Source organism: Fonsecaea monophora, assembly GCF_001642475.1.
Source record: "Fonsecaea monophora strain CBS 269.37 chromosome Unknown Scaff99, whole genome shotgun sequence".
Lineage (NCBI taxonomy): Eukaryota > Fungi > Ascomycota > Eurotiomycetes > Chaetothyriales > Herpotrichiellaceae > Fonsecaea > Fonsecaea monophora.
Genome location: NW_019174030.1, coordinates 23500 through 51050, shown reverse-complemented (window position 1 = coordinate 51050; position 27551 = coordinate 23500). Strand labels below are relative to the sequence as shown.

The following is a 27551-nucleotide window of genomic DNA, read 5'->3' as shown; positions in this document are numbered from 1 at the left end:
AGATTCTTTCCTTCAACCAGTTTTGACCTACTGAGGCAACATTTTGCATTCAGAAGATTGAGGAAGACAGATTGCTGTCGAGGTAAGACTCTCTCACCCATGCTGCTTGCTTTCGACACCGCGCTTCCAGTAATTGCTCAGCATTCGTTCTTGCACTATCCCAGTCTCCCTCTGTTACATCGCCACCTCCAAGAAGAGACTGACAAGTCCCATCAGATCTTCAGCGATGCAAATCTTCATTAAGACACTTACTGGGAAGACGATCACCCTTGAGGTGGAGTCTTCCGACACCATCGACAATGTCAAGTCCAAGATCCAAGGTATGTTTCACAAGAGCTGGTCTCAGTTGCACATGGAGGCTTACGATATCTCCCACCAGACAAGGAAGGGATTCCCCCCGACCAGCAACGCCTGATCTTCGCCGGCAAGCAACTCGAAGACGGCCGCACTCTCTCCGACTACAACATCCAGAAGGAATCCACCCTCCACCTGGTCCTCCGTCTTCGTGGTGGCGCCAAGAAGCGCAAGAAGAAGGTCTACACCACCCCGAAGAAGATCAAGCACAAGCGCAAGAAGACCAAGTTGGCTGTCCTCAAATACTACAAGGTCGATGGTGATGGGAAGATTGAGCGGTTGAGGCGCGAGTGCCCAACCAAGGAGTGCGGTGCTGGTGTTTTCATGGCTGCGATGCACAACAGACAATACTGCGGTCGCTGCCACTTGACCTACGTCTTTGACGAGTCCAAGTAAGACTACGAGCATGGAGCGGGACGTGGCGATGGAACAGCAAGGAAGTGATCGCAAATATCGCATGTCTGGCGACTAATCAGATAGCTCAAGATCACCGCATTGCCACAGGCTACCAGACTTGAAAAATGTGAATACACCATCATAACACAATCTTTTGTTCCTTTGGATATGACTTTCTCCCAACCCGTATATTCGTCCGTGTTGGCGGATATGAATTTCTCGGCGCCCACTTTTATGTCGTGGGGTGGCAAAACATAGAGTAGAAACCCCAGGGCCAATCATTTTTCGCGTAGAAACTCGTACCTTGCCCGCTCCACCAGACCCCTATCGATACCCCCAGCTTGTTTACATCCAAGTAATTATGTACGAGGACTTGGTCTATCCGTCCCCAACCTGCGAGGAACCATGACACCCTTCGAGCATGCCCACGCCAGGTACCTTGCGATCTTGAAACCTCCGTCACCTCGATACCTCCAACGCTTTTAAAATCTCCAGTAAGAAAAAACAACAATCATGGATGCAGTAGACATACCAACGGCGGCTGCGCATCCTAACCCGATCGCAGACCGGCACCACCGCAAAGTCGAACTCCAATCCCCCAATGACCTGACGTACCTGCAGTCGAACCTCGCGGGCTGCGCGCGCCAGAAACTCGATCTCCACTTCCCCCCCTCGGCTGCGGTGCGACAGGATGGACTCCAGCCTCCTGCGACGGTAATACGGTTGGACGGCGTCGTCCAGCAAGCGACAACAAGGGGTGAGCAAGCGCAAGACGACACGGGTGCGACGAGTAGTGGGCACGCGGCGGCGGTCGAGGATCCGCTGCGCGCGCGGGTGCGCGAGGTCGTCGAGGCATTCATTGCGCGCACCTGGGATGGCGCGTGCAAGAACATCACCGTCAACGGGCTGGACGCGACGACTCTGCCTGGTGTCAGCGCGGCGCCTCCCGCGTCTGCGTCCCAGCAGCAGGGAGAAGAGAAGGGGGAGAGGGAAGGGGTCGACTTCGTCTACGAGCCCTACGACAGCCGGCTGCAGGCGAGAGTCGCGGCACTATACGGCGAACTCGAGACGTTGACCACGCAAGTGAGCAAACTGAGAAGGACAGCCCCCGCGCAAGGCGCTGAGATGCTCGCGAAGCGGTTGAGGGAAGAGATGGAGGCGGACGACATGGAATTCGAGCGGCATATTACGAGCTCGGGAGAGGCACCCGCGGGAGGAGACGGCGACGGTCTCAAGTTCAAGCCCCCACGAGACGGGTGGTTTGACGATGTCCACGCCATGTATGAACGCGGAACGAGCGAGCTTGCTGCTCTGGCCGGCGCTAACAAAGCCGAGGACGCAGCTGATGCTCAAGTGTATGGTGCAAGCCTGACGGAGACTCTGGGCAAGGTTCAACGTGCGAGGACCGTCGCCATGGAGTTTGAGTGAGCGGTTATTGATTACACAGAGCCGCTTCTGGCTCTGGCAGGATAATGACCCCATGAACCCCGGCCTCGACTCAAGAGACGTGGACAATTCCAATGTTGTCTCTCGCACCGTGGCTTCCGGCATTGAACTGCGGATATTGAGAGGTCAGACAATTGGATGTCTAGCTCAAGGGAGATACACTCCCCTCGTGGACGTGGCATCTCGTCGTCAATACCCACGACATGAACGACCTTACTGATCGCCAGTTCAAGAGAGCATTGACCAGAAGGAAGTCCAGAGTTCTCGGACACGGTGCTGCAAGGAATCCGCGTTCGCCAGAACCAAGAGTCAATCGCGCTGTTCCGAATCAAGTCCCGTCGCTATTCGACAGAGGCCAATCTACAGGACAGTCTCTGGACTGGAACTCAAGCAGAGATGCAAGGTGTGAGAAACGACCAATTAGTAGGTGTTGGCGGGTGCCGAGATTATATTGAGCTACCAACAATCTGGTGGTCGCCTGTCTAGGTAGGCAACGGTTCCCAGGTCTGCCTCAAGAAGCGATAGGGGGACAATGAAGAAAGCTCACGCTTCATGAAGTGAGGTGTATTCGGGGGGAAATATCAGAAGATCTCTTCCGAAAGCCAATGTATCGTCAAAATGTACAGCGAGCAGATCCAGGCATCGCTCTGAGCTTAGGTACTGGCATACTGTTCTTCTGTTTCTTCCACCTTCTTCAAAATCTGTAGGCATGCCATGGGGCTTCTTCCTGCTGCGCAATCTTTGACAATGGTCTGAGATAAAAATACCTACGATCCTGCAGTCTCTTCCAGGGGCATCTTCGGTCCTTCGCCTGGCGCACTCTCAGCCTGCGCAGGGGCTGTGGCGGGGGCAGGCGCTTGTGCCGTGGTTGGATCTTGAGCACCATCAGTCGGCGCAGGTTGCACGGTGTTTGCAGCGTCTTTGCCGGTAACTGGATCCGCTCTGGCCCATTTAGGCGGCTTTGCATATTTGGGGTCTTTCCAGGGACCCTCATCACTGAACTGACAGCCACCTTCGCACTCGCACTCGCCGCCAAATTCTTTGGGGAGGTTTTCTGCGGGGACCTGTTGCAGCAATTCTTTTTGGTAGTTCGAGCCAAGAACGTGGATCTTGGCGACCGTGATTGGGTCAAGGAACGATTTGACGAAGCTGAAGACGCTGGCAAAGCCCCAAGGTGCATTGATGATGTATAGCTTGCCCAGTCGCTCTGGGTAGTAGTCTTGGGAAATGGCGCTGACGGACTTGAGGTAGCCGTAGACGGATGGGATTCGTCCGACGCCAACCCCTTTCATATCCATGATTGTGCAACAAGTCTCGAGGAGTTTGCCTGCCTTGCGCGAACAAGCGGGCAGTCGTGGATCGGCCACCTTTTCATACTCTACCACCAGATTTTGCACCATTCGTTCAGCAGTAGAGATCTTATACATGGCATTCAGATCGATTTTGCCGTATTGTTCGATATACACAGGGCGCCCATCCTGTCGACATCTGTCAGTGATACTGGATACCGTCGACCCGCGCATTGTGGCCCTACCTTGTCCGTCTTATGGTAGTACTGTGGATAGTACTGGAACATCTGAGCTCTTTCTGTGTAGTCAAATGTGCGAACCAGGTCGTCAGTACCAAACTCCTTTCTCCATTGTTCATTCTTGATGAACCTGGAACCCTTTTATCAGTCTCTAGCTTATATCAATTGTTCGTAGAAAACCATACATTGCCTTGCTGTTCTCGACATTGAACTTGCGGGCTCTAAGAAAGCGCAACAGAGTCAAAGTATCCAGCCGCTCCGTGTATCCTTCTTGTTCCAGCATAGCCCTTAGCTGGTGCACTTGTGCATCCTGTTCCTTGGTGGTATGGCCAGGATGACCCGACTCGTTCTCGGGGGCAGTCGTGGGGAAGTCATAGTCGTCATATTTCGGGTCCAATTCCATCTGCGGATTCGCCGGTTGGGATTCGGTCGACATGACGAAAGGGAGGATAGGTTGACTACTGGAGGGGGTAGTAGCGGTGATGGTTACAACGAGCGACACAGATCGAATCAGACAGAGGTGGAATCTCGAGGAGTAGAGAGGAGGCAAAGGTGATATCCCGAATCTAGGGTAGGGAATGCAAGCCAGAAATTCAAATTGTCTGAGAGAGTAGGAATGAGCAAGTGGCAGAACCAGCGGACAATGACAACAACCAAAACGACATATACGAATAATGGATCCAAAAGTGCATCTTAATCAGGCACGGGCGCAGTTGAAAGGTCGGCAACGATTGGGGGCGACTCTCGCTTTTCCCATGACTATGACGCACGACTTATTTCACGCACCTCTGGACCCTGGGCCCCCCTACTACATGCCTCGTACACAGTAACCAAGCACCTGGTTCACATTTGGTGCACCCTCCCAAAGACGAGGTAAGAATTGGGGCTTGACGCCTGTGACGCCTGGGATGCTTGTCCCCTGTTCGCTGCGGGAGAGGCTTGGCGCAGTTAAGAATCGACAACTGCAGCAAAACTCACCCACTATTATTTTTCTACTGGGCCACCTTGCCACCCTAACAATCCCCCATCGCTGAGATCCGGAAATCTGCTCCAGAAATTTCAAAGTGCCTGACCAGTCATAATTGACTCACGACATTTCAGGCCTTGTTCCATCTGCCCAAGTCCCTGCGAGGCTGATCTTCCAAGGGAGTCGTGCCCTTCAAACTCGGGTAGAAGTCATTTCATATTATTGCTCTCGAGCAAGCCATCACTGCCCTAATATGCGACTGCAGAACATATTCCTCGTCACGAATTCACGTTCCCTCAGGCTCCGACATTCATAGCATAGACTAAAGAAACTGAAATCGAGCAGCCCAATAATCAGCTATGCCACCCAAACAATCAAGATCTGCAGGCGGAGGCAGGTCTGCAGATGACAACAAGCAAGATCCTCTACAGGCTGTCGTCGTCGCAGATACGTTCGAAGACAGATTTGCCCCATTTACCCTGGAGAAACCTAGATGTCTACTGACTCTGGCCAACACGCCGCTGATTGAGTACACTCTCGAGTATCTAGCAAGTGCAGGAGTCCAAGTTGTCTATGTCTATGCCGGGGCACATGCCGATCAAGTGGAATCCTACATCGAGGGGTCTCGATGGAAGTCCTCCAACTCACCCTTTGAGAGCCTAATCCTGCTGAGGTGCATTGCGAGCTCGGTGGGTGACCTAATGAGAGATCTCGACCAAAAGCACTTGATGGCTGGAGACTTCATTGTGGTTAGTGGTGATATAATCGCAAACTTTCCCATTGAAAAGGCTCTACGACAGCACAAGACCCGACGAGAAAAGGACAAAAATGCCATCATGACCATGGTTCTTAGGCAGGCTGAGCCAGGAATTCACGACCACAGTGGCGGAGTAGTGCCAACTTTTGTCATCGACCCAACCAAAGATAGATGTCTGCACTATGAGGAAGCATTTCCAGGTAGTCAGTTCACCTCCCACATTGATCCGGAATTGTTGAAAACTCCTGAGCTAGAGGTTCGACAGGACCTCATCGACTGCAGAATCGACATTTGCACGCCGGATGTTCTCAGCCTGTGGTCGGACAACTTTGACAACCAGTCACCTCGAAAAGACTTTCTTTTTGGTGTTCTCAAGGACTGGGAACTGAATGGCAAGACGATCCACACATATATCGTCAAGGACCATTACGCCGCCCGGGCGGCAGATTTCTGGTCATATAAAGCCATATCTCAAGATTTGAAACAAGGTGTAATCGCATCAATTGCAGTCGAAAACAATGTCTTCGGCAATACACACTACGAGCGTTTGCAGGACGGAGTTGTTATTGACAAGAAGGTGATTGTCGCCAAACCCACGAAGCTCGAAGCAGGCACAATAGTCGGTCCCGAAACCACCATCGGTGCAGGGTGCGACATCAGGAACAGCATACTCGGCCAACGGTGTCATATTGGTCGGAATACCAAGATTGATGCTGCCTACATATGGGATGATGCGTCTGTTGGCAACAATGTCAAAATTTCACGTGCTATCATAGGCGACGAGGCTTTCATAGGCGATGATTGCATCATTGAAGAAGGCGTTCTGATATCTTTTGGCGTTAAGATCGCCGCTGGCACCACAGTCCCAAGCGGGTCAAGAATCGTCAAAACACCACAGCGGGCAGATGGAGAAGTGAAAAATGATGCCATGTTTGTTGGTGACGCAGGTGAAGGTCATGCTTACGTGGAGGACGAGGAAGACTACCTGAGTTCCAAGCTCTCGAGACTGGTATACAACAGACCGGACTTTGCGGATTCAGTGTCCACCCTGGACTCGGACATGTCTGAAGACGAAATCTCCTCTCTAGGCGGATCACGAAGTCAAAGTTTTGGCGATGAATCCTCCGACCGATTTCAACACGACACAGTGGCGATCCTCACCCAGCGTATGCAAGAAGGGAAGCACGTGGATGATATGCTTAGCGAGTTGATGGGCTTGAGGTTCAGTGGCGGAGCAGATGAGACACAAGTCCGCAAAGCAGTCGCTGTGGCGCTTATGAGGCATATTCATGGGGAAATTGAGGCTGGACTATCTGCTGCAGATGCAACCAGGCGGATACTTACCGCATACAATCCCCTTGTTCGCAGAACAGGCGCAGAACAGGCAACCGAAGAACAAGTCTCGTTTCTGCTTGATGCCCAAAAGGAATTGTCCAAGCGGAAAGATGGCGGCAAGACCCTTTTGTTCGTCGTCAAAGACCTCTATGATCTTGAGGTGTTTGGTGAAGAGGCCTTCACCGAATGGTGGGCCGATGAAAGATCCAACAATGACCCAGAGATGGCAGCCGTAAGACAACCAAGCTCGCAATTTATCGACTGGCTAGAAAACGCTGAGAGCGAGAGTGAAAGCGAGGAAGAGGACGAATGAGCAGTCTGCCAAGTGGCTGTTCTGCCCATGGGTGATATATGCCATGTATTCATGAATCATCCTTCCAATATCGGTCAACGCCACGTGTCATCAGATTTCTTGCTGGGAAGAACCATAAAAGACATGGTGTGTTTTTGGACAATGGACGCCTAGCAGTAAGGATCAAAATGGCAGTTAAAATATCTACGAGGTACTGACCTGAAGACGAGGCTTTGCAGTTCCTTTCCAGTCACGTGTCAGGCAAATTGGAGTATGACGATCACATCAGTAATTGGCGACCGCCACCCTGCAAACCTGAAGTTGCCCGCCGCCCGCCCCGTTCCATCCCCCAGTACCTGGTGAGTCTGGCTCTGGTACCACCCGCAGGCGGCCCTATGTCTCCTTTGTTACTCCGAAACCATTTTCACTTCCATTATTTGGCCTCGACTCGACATCTTTGTTCCTACCCGTCCAAACTCTTAAAAATAGTCTTGATATGTGCCAGAAACTGTCTTCCCTGTCCCTTGAGCGTTGTGCCAGTTGAGACAACCGCCAATTACCTGTCGGAACACTTGAGTGGTCTCTGAGACGCTGGTCACCTGCTTCTCCGGTCATCCCCTCACCAAAATCGCAGCCTGCTGTCTCATCTGGAGACGCAGCTGCCCTTATCAAAGCCAACACGACACCTCAATCAAAGAAAAGAAAGGCTCCAGAGTGCGTCGCTGCCGCGTCAAGCAACGGTCCCATAAAAACACGCAAGACCTCCGATCTCCCTGCGCAGCGTCTGTCGACTCCCATAACCGACCGCGGCTCGCCGTCTCCCAAGGCCATGGATTCAGAAGACGAATTCATGTCGGATCCACCGAGTGGGGATGAAATTGATTTTGATGAAGGTACACAAGACAGCGATATTGCCAGTCTACCAGGTGGTCAGTATTTCCCCACTTTGTTTGCAGTGGCGTCAGAGAACTGATAAAGATCACTCACCATAGACTTCGATCAAGACCATGATGGTGGCTTTGGCTATGAGAAAGACATCCTTACAAACCCACAAAAGCCCTACGAAGTCGACTACAAGGTCCTCAGCCCGGAAGACATTCACACCCAGCAAGAACAACAGTTCAAGGAAGTGTCATCCATCATCGAGTTACCTGTGGAACAGACCGCTATCCTTCTTCGGTTCATGAGATGGAACAAGGAGAAATTGATCGAATCATACATGGACAACCAGGATAAAGTTCTCGAGGCCGCTGGCTTGGGTCCCACGTTTACAGAGGCACCAAAGACAAAGAAGGTCAAGGGTTTCACTTGCGAGATCTGCTTTGAGGACTCTCCAGACCTGGAGACCTATGCCATGAAATGCGACCACAGATATTGTACCACCTGTTATACCCAATACCTGACCCAGAAAGTCAAAGACGAAGGGGAAGCTGCTAGAATCGAATGCCCCTTCGATGGCTGCCACCGGATCGTCGACTCCAAATCCTTGAGGCTGTTGGTTGACCAGAGTGTCATGGACCGCTACCATGTCCTGCTCACTAGAACATATGTGGACGACAAGGACAATCTCAAGTGGTGCCCGGCTCCCGAATGTGAATATGCTGTGGATTGTCCTGTGAGGAAACGAGACCTCAGTCGGATTGTCCCGACTGTCCGCTGTGCTCACGACCACATGTTCTGCTTTGGGTGCACGCTTGCCGATCACCGCCCGGCCCCCTGTGCTCTCGTCAAGAAATGGTTGAAGAAGTGCGAGGATGATTCGGAAACTTCGAACTGGATTTCCGCCAACACCAAGGAGTGCCCGAAGTGCAATTCAACTATCGAGAAGAATGGAGGCTGCAATCATATGACCTGCCGGAAATGTAAACACGAGTTTTGCTGGATGTGTATGGGCCCTTGGTCGGAGCATGGAACTAGTTGGTACAATTGCAACCGATTCGAGGAGAAGTCAGGAACCGATGCTCGTGATGCTCAGGCACGTTCTCGACACTCGCTGGAACGATATCTGCACTATTACAACCGTTACGCCAACCACGAGCAGTCGGCCAAACTCGACAAAGACTTGTGGCTGAAGACCGAAAAGAAGATGACAAGCCTCCAATCCCAATCTAACATGTCGTGGATTGAAGTTCAATTTCTCGACACTGCCTCCAAAGCCCTGCAAAATTGTCGCCAGACCTTGAAATGGACTTATGCATTTGCTTTTTATCTTGCTCGCAACAACATGACAGAGATCTTCGAGGACAATCAAAAGGATTTGGAAATGGCGGTAGAAAACCTGAGTCAGATGTTCGAGAAGCCCGTGCATGAGCTCGGCAACTTGAAGGTTGAGATTCTGGACAAGACAACCTACTGCAACCGGAGACGAGAGATCCTTCTGAGCGACACTGCCGAAAATCTGAAGAAAGGTTTGTTGACCCCGAATAATTTGGTGCGACTTTTTGCTGACTGATTGTGACAGACCAATGGAAGTTCAATGTTGAACTATGATATATCATGAATACCTAGATAGCTAACGGCGATTACGCATGACCAACCTGGCGGCAGGTTGACGGCTGTGCTAGCGAGGCGTTCCCTGATGGAAAGGCTAATTTGGATGCATTGTCATGAACGGATGGCGCTCAGATCAAGGGCTTTTTCACTTGACTCGAGAGTTTTGTTACGGTAGAGGGCGTTGGGAGCATTATTCATGCATGGAGCAGGGTCGGCTTATTACTTTCCTACTCATTCAGAACAGAGTGCATGTCTGGAACGAGAGGGGGTTGGCAGCTGGAACTCCTCAAGAGTGAGCCTACGTGTATTGCGATACAGTGTATTCCCTTAGTTGCGACAGACATTAAGGATGCGCTATACCGAGGACACATGAATAAACGCTTTTTCAAAAATCTCATTTTGTGGATGCGGTACGTGGAGGGACGGAAATTTAGCGACGTAGGAGGAGTCGCTACTTTTCCGACACTTAGTAGGGATAGTCATCACTAACGTACGAGGTACCTAGACACAAAATACAAGGGCGATTTCAACCCCGCCTGGGAGACCGAATGTACAGTACCTTGTTGTGATGTCGGTGAATTACGACCGAGCAAGAAGGTTGACGCCGAGGCGAGGGCGAGGGAGACGATGCCGGAATAGGAGTTAGACAGCGAGCAGAGAGCGAGATCGGAAGACAAAGCGAAGGAGTCGCCGCCCGCAGAGTGGCAGCTTTCATACGACACCTTCACGGACAGACCGCGGAGGTGACCCGGCCAAGGGCAGGCAGGGGGAGTAGTAAGACCTCTGTACTGTACGAGTAGGTAGGCATCATAACCCAAGTGCGTGTCCCAAAAGAAGGACTCTAGAGTCACCGAGTCACCTAGGGGCGTCATTGATGGTGAACTCTTTGTCAAGCCGCAGTGCCCGTCAACCAACCAGCCATCTTAGCTAACCCCAGCCAGCCCCAAGCTTAAGAAACCCTGGCTCAAAATTCTAAGCAGCAGCCGTGAGGTCGACCCAAAATCTTTGGAGCGATCTGAGTGCCTCGCCCGGGCCATTATTTCGCCCTGGCTCTGACTTGATATTGCTGTGGTTCGATTTTTTTACTTGTACACTCACTTCGACATACCCTGTTCGCAAGAGCCGTTCTCCCGGTCACGCAGGATTTGTCGCTTCACTTCCTTTGCTATTCCAAGCAACCCTCTCGTCCTCGGTGGAACGATTGCAGATCGCAGGCACAAAAATACCATCTGCAACCGTGGCGGCGTCAGCCAAATTCCCAGCGGCATTGCCCGCGGAGAATATGTCAGTGTCGAGCAGCCCGGATGCAGTACCTGGTGAAGAATATGAGTAAGTGGTGTTTTTTTTTTGTCGAGAATGGTGAGAACCAGCACTGACACTCTCGCAGGTATGAAGCTCTACCACCAAACTACGGTCTCGGACACAATATGTTGGCCGGCGCGTTCGCAGGCATTGCTGTACGCAAAATAAAATCAAGAGATAGAGATAAAAGATTGACAATTGTCTCAGGAACATACAGTCATGTATCCGGTGGACTTGATGAAGGTACACAGTTGTCTACCTTCCGGCACTGGCGGGGAATACAATGCTAATGCGATATTGAAATCAGACACGGATGCAAATCATAAACCCTGCAGCCGGCGGCCTGTATACGGGGCTTTCACATGCAGTCTCTACGATATATCGAATAGAAGGCCTGCGGACGCTATGGAGAGGAGTGACCAGTGTCATTGTTGGTGCAGGTGCGTCGTCAAATCCGACCGACACAGACTGCGTCCGAATCTAATGATCGATAACAGGCCCTGCTCATGCCGTATATTTTGGCACCTACGAAGTGGTGAAAGAATTTGCAGGTGGGAACAAAGCAGATGGCAAACATCATCCTCTCGCTGCTGGTATGTCACCTCTGGAGTTGGCGGGCATGCAATGGGGCCGGCCGAGGTGCTAACTGGAGATTACAGCTGCGAGCGGAGCGTGCGCAACCATTGCGAGTGACGCTTTGATGAATCCTTTTGATGGTATAGACTCACTCTAGATCCCGCACAAAAATTCTCGACATGATGCTGACCGTCTGCGACAGTCATAAAACAACGGATGCAGGTACATGGATCGACCTACCGGTCGATATCGCAATGCGCCCGTTCCGTCTGGCGCGCTGAGGGTCTTTCTGCGTTCTACGTATCCTACCCTACGACACTATGTATGACAGTTCCCTTCACGGCTACGCAATTCATGGCCTACGAATCTCTCTCCAAAGTCATGAATCCCCGGAAAGAGTATGATCCGATTACACATTGCGTGGCTGGTGGCTTGGCCGGAGCCTTTGCGGCCGGCATTACCACTCCGCTGGATGTGATCAAGACTTTGCTCCAGACGAGAGGATTGAGTCAACAAGCCGAGATACGCAATGTACGAGGATTAGTCCACGCTGCGTCCATTATCAAGAAAGAGTTCGGCTGGAGGGGATTTATGAGAGGTTGGCGGCCTCGAATTATCACCACCATGCCAAGCACCGCCATCTGCTGGTAAGGCCAGAACGGTCCCTGTCTATATCCATACAATCTGACAAAGTTTTAGGTCGTCATATGAAATGGCAAAGGCTTACTTCAAGAGGACGCTTCGGGAAGAACAGACATCTCATACCAATAAGTTATGATCGATCTCGTGTTCAACGCACATCGCTTCAGCAGTTCCGTCTCCCAGAATCAATGAGGGATTAAGCATGATCTAATGCCTCTTGCGAAGTGCGCGTCAATGGTATTTCATAACATCCTTGCGCATACAAGATACCCAGAAGAGGTGTGTTTGGGAGGTCGTCGGCCGCGGTACTCATACTTGTGTCTGCTGTTCAAGCATGATCACAATCATTTCTATTCGACAGAGGATGCTGAACCTTTGCCATGGCATGAAGGGCTCATGCATATTTGCAAAAACTAAAGGGCGTTATGGCAACGGGAGCAGGGGCGCTGGTCCTTGCCCTTTTTCACCTGTCGATGCCTGGGGGACAGGGATTTTGGGATAATACTGTACATCTATGGCATAACACCAAAAGTGGGATGGGAATGAGCGTTTCGACCAACTGTTTGTCGGTCTCTTTCCATCATCTGATAGACCATGCTAATCAGCAATGAGAATTGAAGATGCTATGTGAGCGATAGTGTGTTGGTGGTGGTCGTGCCGGTGTTTACCTTATTTGCAAGAGTCCACGTGCCTTGTTCTGCCAGTGCAGTTGCCATCTCGCATGTAAAGTCTTTTAGAGGTAATGCGAATCTGGAAGGCCTCACGCAAGCAAAAGGACGAGCCTCGTGTTTAATGAGGACTCGTATGATGGGGGTTGCAGGGCAACTGTTATTGTTCAGGTGACGTATGGGGGGCAGGCTGTGTACTTGGGACAGTGGGTTAAGTGGGAAGTGGGCAACGGACAGCGGGACTCAAGTGCCTAGTTTGCAGTTGTCCTTGCGCATCGCCTTCTGGCCCATTTCGACAGATCCTTTCGAGGCTCAGCCATCGTTCGCTGCACACGCCCGATTAAGTCACAAGTCCTATGCCATAACTTCGTCCTCTTCTCCTGTCTGGCCTGAGCATGTTCGCATCCTCGCAATCCCTACAAGATGTTGCGGAGCAAGCCTTCCTCGTCAATGCAAAAGACTTACGATGAGGCCTATCTGCAATGTTCTACGGCGGTCTTTTTCGAAGGCCAGGTAATGCAAACGCCATGTTCCAACTCCATAATCTTGCACTAACACAGTGGCACCTCACAGAGCAATGAGACCGAGGCTCTCCGGTCATGGAAGGCAGCGCTCGACCAAATCGTCCATTACAGGGCCTACAAACTCTCATCGAATTACTCTCCCCGGTCGGAAACAGAGCGGGCGTTATACGACTCCCTGCGAGAACTGGAGATACAGTGTAAGGAACGAGTCGATCTCCTAGAGACTTTGAAGAGAAGCCGGGAAGAGTTGGGCATAGAATCTCGTAAGGAAGACAGGACAGACCAAAAGAACGGAAACGGAGGCGGAGGCGGCAATGGCAATGGAAATATGAGCGGCAATGGCAGCAGTGGAAGGAAGCGTCTCGGGAAGAGCAGAGGACACCCGTCGATATCCACGCCCCCGACATCTGAACAGCCTGGCTCGTGGCTTGGAGGAGAGACGATACCACCAATGCAAATGTCTGAGCTACCCAATGCGACACCTGCATTGCCTCCACGTCCACAACTGGGTGTTACCAGGAGTAGCGAGACCGTGGCACATGACAGCACTTCCCCTATTTCACGGATTCGGTCGTCGCCTTTGGGTCCTCCTCCCACCTTACCCGTCCCGAGCATGAAGGCCTCAAGAAGTCCGAGTCCCGATCATGGCAGGAAAACGATGCGGACAACACTACGCCCGGAGAGGAGGGGGTTCATGAAGTATCGATCAACTTCGAACCGTGACAGAAGAACAGAGACTATGAAAGCAGCTGGTCTGGCATGGGAATCTCAGCCACGGAAGAACTCACAGCCCAACCAGAGGCCAGATTCAGACCCCACGATCGAAGCCAGACTCAGCGCAACAGCTGCAAGACGGAGTATTGACCAAGATGCGACAGCCAGATACGAAGAGCAACGCAAGTCAAATGCGTCGTCTCTACTGAGTGTTCCTGATTACTTGTCACAGCATTCCACGCGTGACATCCCAACCTCGGCTTCTGCACCACCACCATCATCAATCAACAAATCTATGGAAAGCCTAAAATTGAATCCAGATTCCGCACCTAGCCTGATCGACCTCGATTCGGAACCTGAGAAGACGCCTCCGATTCCACAACACATGTCACCCGTCGGCCAAGCGAGTCCCCAAGTAAGAACCAGATCTCCTGTTCATTTGCCGAAAGCACCAGAGATTACCTATCGAAGAGAGTATCCTCCGCGAGCACATAACGTGCCCCAGCCTCTCGCGAGAAATATCCTTGAGAGAGCTTACCCAAAAGTTGGATCTTCTGGTGGTGCGACGGGAATATCCCGCAAACCAGTTGGTGCGGCGGGGACAGCGCTTGAGACAAGAGGTCGCTCTCCCCAAAAAAGGGATCCACATTCTGACAGCGAAGACGACGCACCTAAACGAAACCTTGACAGGCCGAGACGAGGCCGTGGCAACAGGACCGCGAGTGCCAACACAATCACTCCACCCTCCACGGATGGGGAGTCTCCTGAAGAGGATGGTCTGTCGCCGGAGGAGAAAAGAATGGAGAACATTCTCAAAAATTTGCCCAAAGGAGTGGATGAAAACGCCGCCAAGCAAATCATCAACGAAATTGTCGTCAAGGGAGATGAAGTTCACTGGGATGACGTTGCCGGGCTTTCTGCTGCCAAAAAGGCGTTAAAGGAGGCAGTGGTATACCCTTTTCTTAGACCGGATCTGTTTATGGGGTTGCGAGAGCCTGCTCGAGGGATGCTCCTGTTCGGCCCACCAGGGACCGGTAAGACCATGCTTGCAAGGGCTGTCGCTACTGAAAGCAAAAGCACATTTTTCGCCATCAGTGCTAGCAGTCTGACGAGCAAATGGCATGGTGAATCAGAGAAGCTCGTCCGAGCCTTGTTTGCGTTGGCGAAGGCTCTGGCGCCGAGTATCATTTTCGTCGATGAGATCGATTCCCTGTTAAGTGCCAGAAGCGGGTCGAGCGAGCACGAAGCATCGAGGCGGAGCAAGACAGAATTTCTCATCCAGTGGTCGGACTTGCAAAGAGCAGCAGCTGGGAAGGATACGACTGTGGGGGACGCTAGTCGAGTGCTGGTGCTTGCAGCGACAAATTGCCCGTGGGACATTGATGATGCAGCGAGGCGGCGATTCGTGAGAAGACAATACATTCCCTTGCCAGAGGCAGAAACCAGGGAGACACAAATTCGAACGTTACTTGGGCATCAAAAGCATGATCTAGGGCCAGAGGACATCGCTCGCTTGGTGGAGCTAACGGAGGGTAAGTTCCTGAACGCTCCTGACCCTACTCTTGTCACACTAATCTCACTGCTCCGCATCAGGTTACTCTGGATCCGACATTACAGCTCTTGCGAAAGACGCCGCCATGGGCCCCCTGAGGCATCTCGGCGAAGCCCTGCTGTACACTCCTAAGGAGCAGATTCGGCCAATTCAGATGATGGATTTCGAAGCCAGTTTAGCTAGCATTCGACCGAGTGTGAGTAAAAAGGGATTGGAAGAGTTTGAGAAGTGGGCCAGAGACTACGGTGAACGAGGCGGTTGACGATTGGGTTGCAACTCATTTTTTCCGGGGCTTTGTGAGAGGACAAGATTTGGCATAGCCGGAACGACGTCTATGGGAGTCTAGGACAGGAAGATAATAATTGCGGGCACCAGAGCGATTCAGGGTGATGACTGATGATACCGGATAGATCAAATGCATGCATGAGCATTGGGAGTATGTAATCTATTTATATCACTTTGTGGGGAAATAAGGCGGACCGGCGAGGCTGGCGAGGCTGACGAGGCTGACGAGGCTGTATAATGTCCAGGCTAAACCCAGTCCGGCCAAGATTGAAACTCCCTTCCGACTCCAGAGTCAACGTTACCTCTCGGTTTGCGCCTCGTCTCATACTCCAAGGGCTTCTTCGATGGCGGCTTGTGTACCGCCATGGGTCATTAGGCCTATGTAAATTGCACTTGTTACTGTTGGGGTGTATTGAGTTCCAAGCGCGGTCGGTGGCACTCTAGTGAAGTGCAACCGCAAGTTCCCAATGTCGTTTCCAATGATGGCTTCTTTGGTCTAATCGATCCAGAGGCTCTAAGTATGGAACGTTATAAGCCCTATCGAGATGGAGTTGCTGATAATTTACTGACTGACCGGTCGAAAGCAAGAAGATACCCAACAACAGAAGGTAGGGATATGCTCACCGGTTGAGTTACATCGCATCAACATCATACTCGGAGAAAGCCTCGCCTCGAGTGACACTGACAGCCTAGTATGACACTTCTCTCGACAGCTCAAACGGCACTAGATACAAAATAGAGGCCAGACTCGGGCCTAGAAGTGATCGAGGTGACGCGAAAATGCTTCCCTCCACAGCACATGGTCCAAGTTCGGTTTACCATGTTGTTGCCCATGTATGACCGTGTTTACCCGGCTCGCCTTGCAGCAGCTGATCAGGCCGAGTGACACTCTGAGCGGTTTCGCCAAGGTGAAAAGATGGTGAAGTGACAGTGGTGCCAGATATAAATTCTGCCGCTCAGGACCCGGATTCCAACCGACATTCCTGGATTCCGCAATAACCAAACAACGACATTCAATCTCACTCTTCCGCGACCTGTGCCCCATCTCTATCGACTTCATCAAGTCACTCCTTTCAGATCAAGCCGGTGAGTTGGTCCATTTCCTTGTTTGTCGTCTCCGCCATGATGTCTATATCCCTGTTCGCAGCTACCAAAGGAAGGGAAACAACGCTTCCGGCGCGTCTCGCGTTGTGAGTCGCTCCTGAAGCCTTTGTGCATTCTTGGTCTCTCCCAGAAGCAGCGTTCTGGACACAGCCCAGATATCCATCATCATTGTCTGTGCTTTGTCTAGTCGTCGCCTATGCCAACAAAAGGCGGCTACTTAAGCCGTCGATGACGGTGCATGGGCCAAGTGGGCACCGACTGACAATCTCCCTCTTCCTCTATACAAGATGATTATACACCTTATCAACCTTGTGACAAGCTTCCCTTCTTTTCAAGACCCGCCGGTCGGTGCGACAGAGTGCTTACTACTTTCGCTTTCCACCCGTATAGGTCCCGACGCTCCTTTCACTGCTCCAACCAGTTCTCATCCGTTGGCCTGTCCATTATGAGAGCAACAAACTTGCATCTGGCTGCTCTGTGCGCCCCGGTCGTGCTGGCAATTCCCCATGGTGAGTCTCTCATCGTCTCCGATGTGCTCTAGTTGGAAGCTTACCTGTGACATAGGAGGCAATCATCGACATCGGCATCCTGCGCGCCACCACATAGAGACTGACTTTGCGACTGTCACTGACGTCGTTACTGTCACGGCCAACAATGCTGTCGTCTGGGTTGATCAGTACAACAATGTCCTGTCCACCGAATACCGTGATCACCCAACTCCAACCACTGTCGCCTCGCAATCCGCTGCAACTCCCGTGGTCGTGCCGACTGCATATACTCCGCCTCCAGGCCACGCTTCACCCTTTCATGTCGAGTCAGCCTCTCATGCGTCTGAATCACCTGCTTCTGTCCCAGTTCCCACCCCCGAATCTGCGCCCCCAGCCCCGCCGGCTCCTTCTTCCCAAGCTGCGGCTTCTTCTCCTCCTCCAGTCGTGAGCGTCATTCAGCCCTCGACTTCTTCTGATACCCCCTCCTCTGAAAAAAGCGTCGCTGCAGCAGCTGACAAAGGGAACTCATACAAAGGCGTCAAGGGTGGAGCCAGTGCCGGAGCTGGCAGTGGCTATGGTATCTGCTACGAACTCATCGGCAGCAATGGTTGCAAGGACCGCGGCACCATGGATTCCGAGTTTGGCTTCTTGGCCAGTCAAGGATTCTCCAAAATTCGCTTCTACGACATTGGCTGTGATCTTAGTGTGGCCACAGCTGCTGCCGCTGCTCAAGGTCTGCAAGTTATGCTGGGTCTTAATACTATCGGCAATGTTGCTGGTGATTTGAGCACGCTTATTGGCATGATCAACGGAAACTGGGGTCCTGTCGACACTGTCGTCATTGGGAATGAAGTGGTCAATGCCGGTGGTTCTGCCGCTGCTGTTGTCGCTGCTCTCGCTGTGGCTCGTCCCATTCTGCAGGCGGCTGGGTTCAACAAGAACATTGTCGCTGTGGACACTTTCACCGCGCATCAGAATAATCCTCAGATCTGTCAATCATCCGACTTTTGCGCCGTCAACGCCCACGCCTTCTTTGATCCTAACACAGCGGCCAATAATGCAGGCACCTTTGTTGAGAGCGTGATCGCCCCTATCTCCCAGAAGGCAAACGGCAAACAAGTCATCGTCACGGAGTCCGGCTGGCCATACCAAGGATCACCTAATGGCCAGGCTGTTCCATCCCCTGCCAACCAGGCGAGTGCGATCTCTTCTCTCAAGGATGCATTCAGCTCGAATCCAGGCGGCATCTTCCTGTTCCAGGCCTATGATGCTACTTACAAGGCGCCAGGAGCTTTTGGTGTTGAGCAGTACTTTGGCATTTATGGCCACTGATTTGCGCTCTATCATATCCTATGATGACGACGAAAGTCTTTTGTTCCAGAGCACACATTACACCCGGTTGCACAGCATTTACAAATTCACAAAGAGATCAATCCACCCTGAAACCCGGCGTTAGAGGCACCAAGTGGCAAGTTTACACGGACAACTCAGCATACCCAAGGAGAAAACCCACACACGGTACGACAACCGCGTGTGTAATTGTCAAGATTGGAAGCACGATCGACGATTCTCTACAATGGACAAATTGCACCTTCATTACAAAGAACAAACTTGTTACTCCCGCGAGGCGGCGGCGTCTACGGCGTTCGAGATGGACTTCGATGTGGAAAATCCAGCTGGTAGCCGATGAGCTTTTCTATCTTGTTTTCTTTTCTTTTCGACGGCGACATGATTCCCCAACACCCCGAACATCAGTCGACCCTCTTGCTTGCGAACAACACTCGCTCAGCCCTTGAGCTACAGCCCGATCCGGGCATTGCATAGCCCATCTACAAGGAAGAGGTTGGAGTTCGAGCACAGCGGTACAACACCCCCATATGCTCTTCAATTGCGAGTTCCACGAGGCTATTTCAGTTGAATGATATCCAACAACCCCTAGTCTGCATCAAATGAGGAAATGGTTCTATGGCGGTTCGAGCCTTGCATTCCCGGCAATATCAATGGAGTTTTCTCGGTTTACTGTGCAATACGTATGACGGGATATGGGTGGTATGAGAGCATTATATTCAACCATCAGTTCCAGGCATGCAGGCATGACCGGTCTAGGACAGGATATGGGTAGAGCTTTGGCTATTGTGTTTTTTATGCGCTCATGCCATGTATGTCACTTGGCCTCACGAGATAGCTCATAGCAATCACCGCAGGCGATAGGCCATGTGCATCAATCCACGAAACTAGTCGTCACCGTTGTCTCTTCTGTCCAGTTGTCAAGTGATGGTTCAATACACCTTTGATATACTTACTCGTTGACCCGAGCATTCCTTTTCACAAATCTGGAGTGAAATCACTGTAGCTAACTAAATGTGCGGCTTTCCAAGTCAATCAATCAGGCAATCAGTCAGTCCGTAAGTTTCACACGAAGAACCCCCAGGTATGTCGATGAATGAATTGCTTGCTTATATATATATGAACGACTGGATGTATATGTGAACAGGAGGCTGGTCGGTGGCATACGTATGTAGGTGGGTAGGTAGGTAGGTAGGTAGGTATCCACCTCCTTGCCGAGTATGTGTGCATGTTGTGTACGTTATGTACATACATACACATACAGACACGCACACACCTGCAGAAGCCAGGCCAGGCCAGGGCCACCCAAAAACATTCGGATACCCATCTATCTATCCAACTCAATCTACTCGTATCTGACGACTCGTTGTGCTTGTCACACGCATGGCCCTTCTTCCTTTTTTTGGGGCCACGTGAGTTTTCCCTTGCTCATCGTTCCCGTTCGCGTTCGCTTTCGCGTTCATCTTCGTCGACGGGGTCCATCTCTTCTTCCTCGACCTCCTCGTCGGTCAGGAACGGGCTCCTTTCCAATTCATACTGTGGGCCCGGGACTCCCCGAGACGGCTCTTGCGCAGGCGGGGTGAGGACCATCCTGGACATTTGCTGTGGCTGTGTCTGAGTCGGCTGCATTGTATTGACTCCTGCCGTCCCAGTGGCCATGGTAATGGTGACGGAAGGTGTTTTTGGTTCGGGAGGCGTGGTCGTCCCTCCAGCAGTCGGGTACGGAGATAATGTTTGGGATTGGGTGAGAAATATGGATGGTGTCGGAGAGTGTGTTTGAGATTGAGATTGCGAGAGCGGCTGATTGGGAACAGCATCGTGAAACTGCTGGTCGATCTCTTCCTGAGAATGCGCGCGGGACATGCCTGGTCGGTCTTGTTTCCTGTCTACCGGGTCCTCCTCTCGGGGAAGATCATGTGAGCTGTTAGGTGCAGCATCGTTCTGCTGACCTTCTCTCACTGTAGGCGACTCCGGCTTCCCCTCTGCTACCGACAGGTCTCCCAGGACCTCCTCTTTGAGCTCGACGTGCTCCAATGACTCCTCAATCTGTGCTAGGGCTGCTGTTTGTGCCTGTTCTAGCGCCTCGCTGACCGGGAGCTTCATACGACTGTCGATTGTTGAGGCGGAGTCCGGCTCCGAGGGGCTGAAGGCCTTCTCCACCGGTGAGAAGGGGGATTGTTCCACAATTCTTTGGCCGGCTGCTGTCGTTGTGACAATGGACGGCAGATTGGAGCTGAATTTGCCTGGTTCTCTTGTGCTATCACCACTACCCTCCCTACCACGCCTGCGCCGTGCTTTTGGCGTAGGTGGGGGCTTCTTGCCAAAATGGTGGCCTTTATGATGAGAGGGAATAGGAGGCGGCTGAGCCTTTTCTTGATCTTTCTCCTCCGCCGCCACCGATGAAGAGGCTACACCATGGTCCTTATGATGGTGATGGTGGTGATGGAAGGGAATAGGTGGGTGACGATGGTGATGGTTGTTGGATTGAGTACGAGCTTCAGCCTCAACCTTTGGCGCAGGCTCCGCTTTCGGTAGCTCTATCTTCGCAATTTCGGCATCGCTCTCCATTCTTTCCGCCTTCATACGCGTAAAGGCAGATCTCCTGGCTTGAGGCGGTGGAGGTTTCTCCTTCTTTTGCATTATAACTGCCCGAAGATTATTTTTCAGTCCAGGGTTCCTACTTGGGGTGATAACTCCTGGTTTCTCTTTTTGCGCTGCAACCTCCATCATACTCAAACTGGATTGTCGGGCTCCTTCGAGTCGAGGGGTGAGATACTGACCAATGGTCAATGTGGAGCCTTTGGACGAGTTTCGTTTCTTCAATTTCCGAGGTGCTGGAAGGGCCGGTGGGAGTGCTTTCGACGGAGAGGTTGGCGATGATATATCAGAGGCTCCTTCATCAATTGGAGATTCTGCTTGTACCGGGGGCTCAGTTTCCGGATCAATGAGCCAACTGACTCCTTCGCATCGCTTGACGAGCCGTTTGGTCGTCTCGTCAACATCGTCAAAATGGCCCCAATGCTGCAAACCCTCATGGGAGCCGTTTTGATCTGCAAGATTGCCTCCGCCCAAGACAACCAATAATTTGCGGATTTCGTCCCTCTTATAATGTGGAGGATACTGTAGTTGGGTATGTTCAAGAAGTGGATATAGAACTCGAAGATAGGTATGGCGTAAGGACGATGCCTCTTCAGGCAGATCCAGGAGGTTCCGAACCAATATATCAACCAAGACACGCAGGTCGTTGGTGTAGAAGTACTCATAAGTGGGGGGAGTCGTGAAGAGGAGGTAGAGCAACTTGAGGGTCAGAAGCTGCAACGAGGTTTCATCTGCTAACGTCAGTGTACAAGAGCCATCGTAGCCACGTTGGAAGACAATACCTTCACGGTTTAGCAGTAGGATAATGTTCTCCCCAAAGGTCTTGTACTCACTGCCGTGGGCAGACAAGACCTTGATCACCTTGTTGGTAAGAGGGACCGCAGCCTGACCATTGGCCGGGTCGTGGGCAGCAACCATGAACTGCTCATTGAGCACAAGCTGAAGAAACAGTCAATTGCGTGTCGCTTAATCCAAGGACTCGGTGAGCTTACCAAAACTCGAATGGTGGGATAGTGATATGGGTCATTGACGTCGTCCGAAACCTGTTCGATAATCTCAAACAACATCTTGACAAAGTCATCATCGACAAGCGCTGTGTTCACGTGGCGAAATCAGTCTTTGCCATGGGGAAGCCGAGTGCCGTGTCTTCGAAATCGCCTACGTACCCAGGTCACCTGTTTTAATCTTTTGTATGCGCGACATCTCGTACAGCAGCTCCATGAGCAGTCTGTGGATTCCTTCGTGGCCATGTCGCTTCGGACTCGAAATGAGATGGATCAATCTTGGGAATGCCCCTTCGTCGTTCAATAGCTCGTATGTCCTTTCGTGCAATTGTGCATGGGTGATGAGGAAGGACGTTGATACTAGCACGACGTTTGGCTCGTCATCCTGCGCACGTAATGTATCAGCCTCTGTTTTGGCCTGCATCCCGCTTTTCTTCCACCAACCTCGATCAGACACTGAACGAATTGTCGGCGGATATAGTCGGCGTGGGTCGCGAAGAGTGACGACTCTTGGAGCTTGAAGGCACAGCGAACGAGATCATTGTCGCTGAGAAGAAAGCGTCCTGGATTTGGTATGGGAGTACGATGAGCCTGGGTATCTTCGCTTCTTTTCTCAAGGTGTGGTACCACATACCCCGACAGAACCCAATGAGTTCTATGTAGGATCGCAATGTATCGTCGATGCTATCATGCGTAGTGCATTCTCGGGAGATTGTCTCTTCGAGAGCTAAAGAGTCAAAATCAATCAGACAACCTGGTCCTGGACTGCGGAGGGGGGGTGTTCGTACCGGTCCAAAACTGGTCCTCGTCCTCGAAGTTATAAGAAACCTCGTGTTCCATGCTACGTTCAGCTTCATATCGTCTTTGGTAGGTCAAAGTTGGTCAAAGGAGCGTGTGCAGAAACAATTCAGATGCTCCCCTCATACGATCAAAGGCGCAGAGATGTCGGGGCAACAGAAGCGACCGGTCCTATAGCAACACATGGCGACGAAGGAGCTGTACTTGTCTGTTGGTACGGAGGGCGAGATATTCACAAGTCACGGTGCTGGGTGCGGATTTGATGTGGAGCGAACTGATTCCAAGTTTGGGGTAGGATTTCGAGGACGCCAGAGGAGTTCCGAACACATGACATGACGCCCAACGTCACAATGTCTGTAACGGGTGACGGCAACGGGGATGCACGTGGGAAGAAGTGGGCAGGGAAGGCAGGCAAAAAAGAGCCGGCCACACAAGCTAAGACGCCTAAGCGGTCCAAGTAGGTAAACAGCATTAACGAGAAGCAACGTTGCTTAGGCATCGGCCCGGATCCCCGCGGGTCAATCAATACTCTTTCGCCTGCCCACGAACCTCCAGCGTGACCTAACCACCTCATTAGGGGCACCTAAGGCGCCTATTAGCCTAACATTCTACCTACTGGTACCTGTCATGCCTATGATACAGGCTAGCTATATGCAACCTAAAGCACGCTCTGTGTACATGTAGTCACTGCACAGAAGTCCACCTCCACCTATATACGAGAGTGCATCGTACGCAAATTCTCTCTCCAGCGTTCTGGTCCCGCCCCCTGTCCACAACAGGGGGACAATGGTGAGTTGCCACAACACACCTTTTCTATAGCGCCGTCTGTCGAGACTGCTGATAAGGAAAGTATCCAGAGAAATGTAAGGTCCGCTGTCCAATTTGTCCTTACTCCAAACACCGTATAAATGCTGTGGCTATCCCAGACTTTTTACACAGAAGATGCTGTCTCCCTTGGTGTGTGCATATTCCGATTAAAGTGTCATCATAGACAAAATGATCACTTGGGTCGTTTGAATGGGTGTGCTTCCGTATTGCTGCATCCATCTGGTTAGTCGGTACACTCTCAGCAGAGCCTTGTGGAGATCACTTACAAAACGTAGTCGTCGAGGCTGATCAAGTCCGGTTCACTGAACAAGAGATAGTAATATTTCAACGTCTCGGCGAGCCAGAAGGATTCCATAGAATCTTGCTGCTCCATCAGTCGGCTGGTCACGTCCCTGATGCCTGCGTGGGCAATCTCTGTCCTCGTTGCCTTGTCGACTGCGTTGAACATAGCCCATCCTTTGTCTCTCCAAGTCTCATCTCCTGTTAGCCGGTACATAATAAAGACTGACTCGATGGCCTCAGGTCGGAGCCGGTAGTCCCGCGCCTTGATCCGTGTATACCCTGGAGCTAGTCGCTCTTCCTGGATTTTGGCCGCAACATATTCTTCGTGTGACAGCGCGACCCGCGGTGTAAACGAGAGAGGGTGCACTTGTTTTGCGTACGTACCCGCATCAACCGAAGAAATCGTCTCTGTCCGTTCTTCTCCTTTGAAATCTGTCTGCGGGTTCCTCTTCTTCAAGCGGGAACCCAGATCCATCTGTGAGACAACGAACTCATCTTCATTATCCAGGACATCGTTCAGGCCAGTTAGTGGCTGTTCATATAGCTTTTGTTGATGCACATTGTAAGTCTCAACCGCCCGCATTCTTTCTTCAAGCCTCGGGTCCAGCGCTTCATACCATCTGCTTTCATTCCACTTACACGAGGTGAGACTCTCGCAGGGCACAAGCTCGAATTCTTCGGCCATGACACCCACGGGTGTGGACGCGTAAGCCCACACGCACGCGTTGGTGAGCTTCTCTGCAATGACCATATCCGAAGGGATGTCGAACAGCTTAGCCCCCAGGCCAAACATGCCTCCAGCAAAACATCCCAGGTGCGTTCCCTCATAGATTGTTACTTTCCTCTTGGCAGGATCCTTGGCCTTGGGGGAGATGTTCTGCTTCGCCAGAAAAAGAATATCATGGTTCTCCTTTGTCATAGGTCGAAAGAGTAATTCTTCCCGAACAATCTTCATGGCATCAAGGTATAAACGTTTGTACTGCTCATTCATGCCGCCCAGCAGCGCATATTCCTTTGGAAAGTATTCATACGTGGAATCCGCCATCGAACCGATCCCGTAGGTGTGGGTGGTCGAATCAGGTTCAGTGCTCAGACCTTGTGCTTCGCAATGCTCGTGGTCATCATTGTCTTCGTCGGCGTCGGCGTCGACTAGCGGCAAAGGCATATGTTCAGCCGCATTGACCTTGCTATCCTTCATCGTGGATTTTTTGGCCGAGAGTGGTGATGAAAGCTGTTGTCGCTTGGTCAACATGACCGAGGGGCTATCACCGGGCTCGCGCGGGCTGTCCGTGTCTGGTCCCTCCTCCGTAGACACCACTGCGCGGCTATCTTTCAGGCCAACAGAGGCGTCATCTTCCAACCATTCATCCTCATCGGCTGCCGATTTGGAAACGGCTTGGGGCTTTTTACAGCCGGATGCATCCAGCTTCAAGGGCCACAGACCCGGGAAAGTCGTTTTCATCTGCCACTCCTCCAGGGCATTGGTGACGCGTGCAATAGCATCGTAATACCTGGTTTCCCGGGTAATTTGAGCCAGTCTCGTGAACTCGACTGCGAGGGAGCCTATTTCTGCCAACACCGTGTGCTCACTGCCCCTGTGTGGCCGGGACGTAGAGGATGGCGTCCAGTGATAAAAAACTGCAGGCATTCTGTTGGGCGTATCAAAGGCTCCCATCAGGATATCAGCGAGTTCAACCGCTTTGTCAAGCAAGACTGGATATTTCCCTGAGCTGAGATCGTAAGCTGCAATCAACCCTCCAAGATAGCGGATCGTCGTCTCGAAGAGAGGAATGTCTTTTCTTGCCGACGTCTTGAAGTCAATCTGGCTTACTGCCGCAACTGCATCGTGGAATTCATCGCGCAACCCCATGATCCAGAGAGCGTCTAACGAGTCCACTAGAGTCGCACCCCACCCATTGAACGGATCTCCCACGTCTTTCGATATGGGCTTTAGCTCATCGTGAGGCAGAGAGTAGTTCTTATAGCCGAACCAAGCATGCTCGAACGCCTCCCTGATCACGGCCTGCTTCTGAAGGCGATCTGTCTTTATCGAAGGGTTCTCTCTCCCAAAGCTATATTGGACTTTGGGGAGCACCTTGGAATCGCTGTCGGTCGGCAGTGGAATCAGACTCTCTGCGGGTATTGGGAAATGCTCCTCTTGTTGTATCCAATATGCTCTCCCCTGTTCCACGGGCTGAGGATTGACTCGATGCCTGCTTTGTCCACGGTCACCAGCTTCTTCATCACCTTCATCATCGAAAGGCGGTTGTTGGGTAAACAGCTCGTCCTTGGTCACGGTAGGCTGTGCAGCGGTCGAGGAACTCGAGAGCGATGTAGTGGTCACTTGTAGAGGTGGAGGTGCAGGAGCGATTCCTGGTGAATCAACTGGTGGTAGGGCAGGATGCGCCGGTTGTCCTTGAGGCTGCTCAAGCAGTTCTGGCGCGGAAGCAGGGTCAGAAAGCGTCTCTGAGAAATCTGTGCTGGAACCGATTTGTTTAGTAGCATGATCGTTCCTCAGGCCCACCAGGGCCTCGAGTGAAGGGTTCTTCCAGTCACTGACTCGAGTCAGCTGGTAGACAGACACGATTGCAACCACAGCCACTAGCACAAACAACCGATAGCGTCGGAGACGCATCATCTTGCACCGTGTGTTTGAGCGGTCTCAGAGCAGGCGTTGGAGATCAGAGTCCGTTGACAATGTGTCACGGCCCACATTTGACAGACACTGTTTGGGGGACTGAAGTCCGCCGGGGGAGGTTCTGATACAGCACAAAACCAACGCCAGACAGGGTCATGCCAAAGGACGCAGGTCCGGAAGCGATCGATTGGCACCAGGCAAGGCAGGAGGGAAGTATGGCAGCCTTGATCCTCAATCTGTAATCACCAGGCGGACTTTTGAACAGGAGACTTCAAGTTCTGACAAGCTCATCCCGCGAGCATGTACCGTAGATCAACAACTTCCGGAGATGGCACCGATGGGTCTGTAGGATGATGATGGGCAGGATGAGTAGAAGCAGGAAGCGACCATTTGGCCGCAGAGACCGCCAATCAGGCGCCATTACGACTTAGTTCATAGTCGTAGGGCTCCTCTCCACTAACAACTGCGGACGCCAAAAGCTGACACTTGTGGGGGGAGAGGCAAGTGGCAGGAAGGCAGGAAGCGCAGGGAGGCATGGGAGGCTCCGTGGCTCCTCTGCGGGCTTGGCAAGTTTGTGACATTTTGATTAGTAGTGGTAAGTAAACCACCTGTGGCCGTGGGTGGCCTAGCTAT

The 27551-nt window shown here is 51.9% G+C and overlaps 10 protein-coding genes across 10 annotated transcripts; 7 read left to right on the top strand and 3 right to left on the bottom strand.

The window, feature by feature from the left end:
• Window positions 1–226: 226 nt before the first annotated feature.
• On the top strand, window positions 227–750 carry AYO21_09671 (ubiquitin-40S ribosomal protein S27a; the record flags this gene model as incomplete). The annotated part of the gene is made up of 2 exons (XM_022659600.1): window positions 227–320; window positions 380–750. The coding sequence occupies 2 exons, from the start codon at window positions 227–229 to the stop codon at window positions 748–750; spliced, it is 465 nt and encodes a 154-aa protein (XP_022508083.1).
• A 513-nt stretch (window positions 751–1263) lies between these two features.
• On the top strand, window positions 1264–2178 carry AYO21_09670 (hypothetical protein; the record flags this gene model as incomplete). The annotated part of the gene is made up of 1 exon (XM_022659599.1): window positions 1264–2178. One exon carries the CDS (start codon window positions 1264–1266, stop codon window positions 2176–2178), a length of 915 nt encoding a protein of 304 aa, XP_022508082.1.
• A 785-nt stretch (window positions 2179–2963) lies between these two features.
• On the bottom strand, window positions 2964–4160 carry AYO21_09669 (hypothetical protein; the record flags this gene model as incomplete). Its single annotated transcript, XM_022659598.1, has 3 exons — window positions 2964–3674; window positions 3731–3854; window positions 3910–4160. 3 exons carry the CDS (start codon window positions 4158–4160, stop codon window positions 2964–2966), a joined length of 1086 nt encoding a protein of 361 aa, XP_022508081.1.
• An 890-nt stretch (window positions 4161–5050) lies between these two features.
• On the top strand, window positions 5051–7096 carry AYO21_09668 (hypothetical protein; the record flags this gene model as incomplete). Its single annotated transcript, XM_022659597.1, has 1 exon — window positions 5051–7096. The coding sequence occupies one exon, from the start codon at window positions 5051–5053 to the stop codon at window positions 7094–7096; it is 2046 nt and encodes a 681-aa protein (XP_022508080.1).
• Window positions 7097–7904: 808 nt separating this feature from the next.
• On the top strand, window positions 7905–9565 carry AYO21_09667 (hypothetical protein; the record flags this gene model as incomplete). Its single annotated transcript, XM_022659596.1, has 3 exons — window positions 7905–8004; window positions 8068–9483; window positions 9537–9565. 3 exons carry the CDS (start codon window positions 7905–7907, stop codon window positions 9563–9565), a joined length of 1545 nt encoding a protein of 514 aa, XP_022508079.1.
• A 1285-nt stretch (window positions 9566–10850) lies between these two features.
• Window positions 10851–12224, top strand: AYO21_09666 (hypothetical protein; the record flags this gene model as incomplete). The annotated part of the gene is made up of 8 exons (XM_022659595.1): window positions 10851–10897; window positions 10956–11025; window positions 11078–11113; window positions 11178–11310; window positions 11368–11463; window positions 11530–11586; window positions 11649–12093; window positions 12146–12224. 8 exons carry the CDS (start codon window positions 10851–10853, stop codon window positions 12222–12224), a joined length of 963 nt encoding a protein of 320 aa, XP_022508078.1.
• Window positions 12225–13179: 955 nt separating this feature from the next.
• On the top strand, window positions 13180–15808 carry AYO21_09665 (hypothetical protein; the record flags this gene model as incomplete). The annotated part of the gene is made up of 3 exons (XM_022659594.1): window positions 13180–13269; window positions 13330–15526; window positions 15588–15808. The coding sequence occupies 3 exons, from the start codon at window positions 13180–13182 to the stop codon at window positions 15806–15808; spliced, it is 2508 nt and encodes an 835-aa protein (XP_022508077.1).
• Window positions 15809–17380: 1572 nt separating this feature from the next.
• On the top strand, window positions 17381–18755 carry AYO21_09664 (hypothetical protein; the record flags this gene model as incomplete). Its single annotated transcript, XM_022659593.1, has 2 exons — window positions 17381–17444; window positions 17500–18755. The coding sequence occupies 2 exons, from the start codon at window positions 17381–17383 to the stop codon at window positions 18753–18755; spliced, it is 1320 nt and encodes a 439-aa protein (XP_022508076.1).
• A 1443-nt stretch (window positions 18756–20198) lies between these two features.
• AYO21_09663 (hypothetical protein) lies at window positions 20199–23212 on the bottom strand (the record flags this gene model as incomplete). Its single annotated transcript, XM_022659592.1, has 6 exons — window positions 20199–22307; window positions 22361–22461; window positions 22535–22757; window positions 22817–22935; window positions 23007–23099; window positions 23161–23212. 6 exons carry the CDS (start codon window positions 23210–23212, stop codon window positions 20199–20201), a joined length of 2697 nt encoding a protein of 898 aa, XP_022508075.1.
• A 1048-nt stretch (window positions 23213–24260) lies between these two features.
• On the bottom strand, window positions 24261–26918 carry AYO21_09662 (hypothetical protein; the record flags this gene model as incomplete). Its single annotated transcript, XM_022659591.1, has 1 exon — window positions 24261–26918. The coding sequence occupies one exon, from the start codon at window positions 26916–26918 to the stop codon at window positions 24261–24263; it is 2658 nt and encodes an 885-aa protein (XP_022508074.1).
• Window positions 26919–27551: the final 633 nt, after the last annotated feature.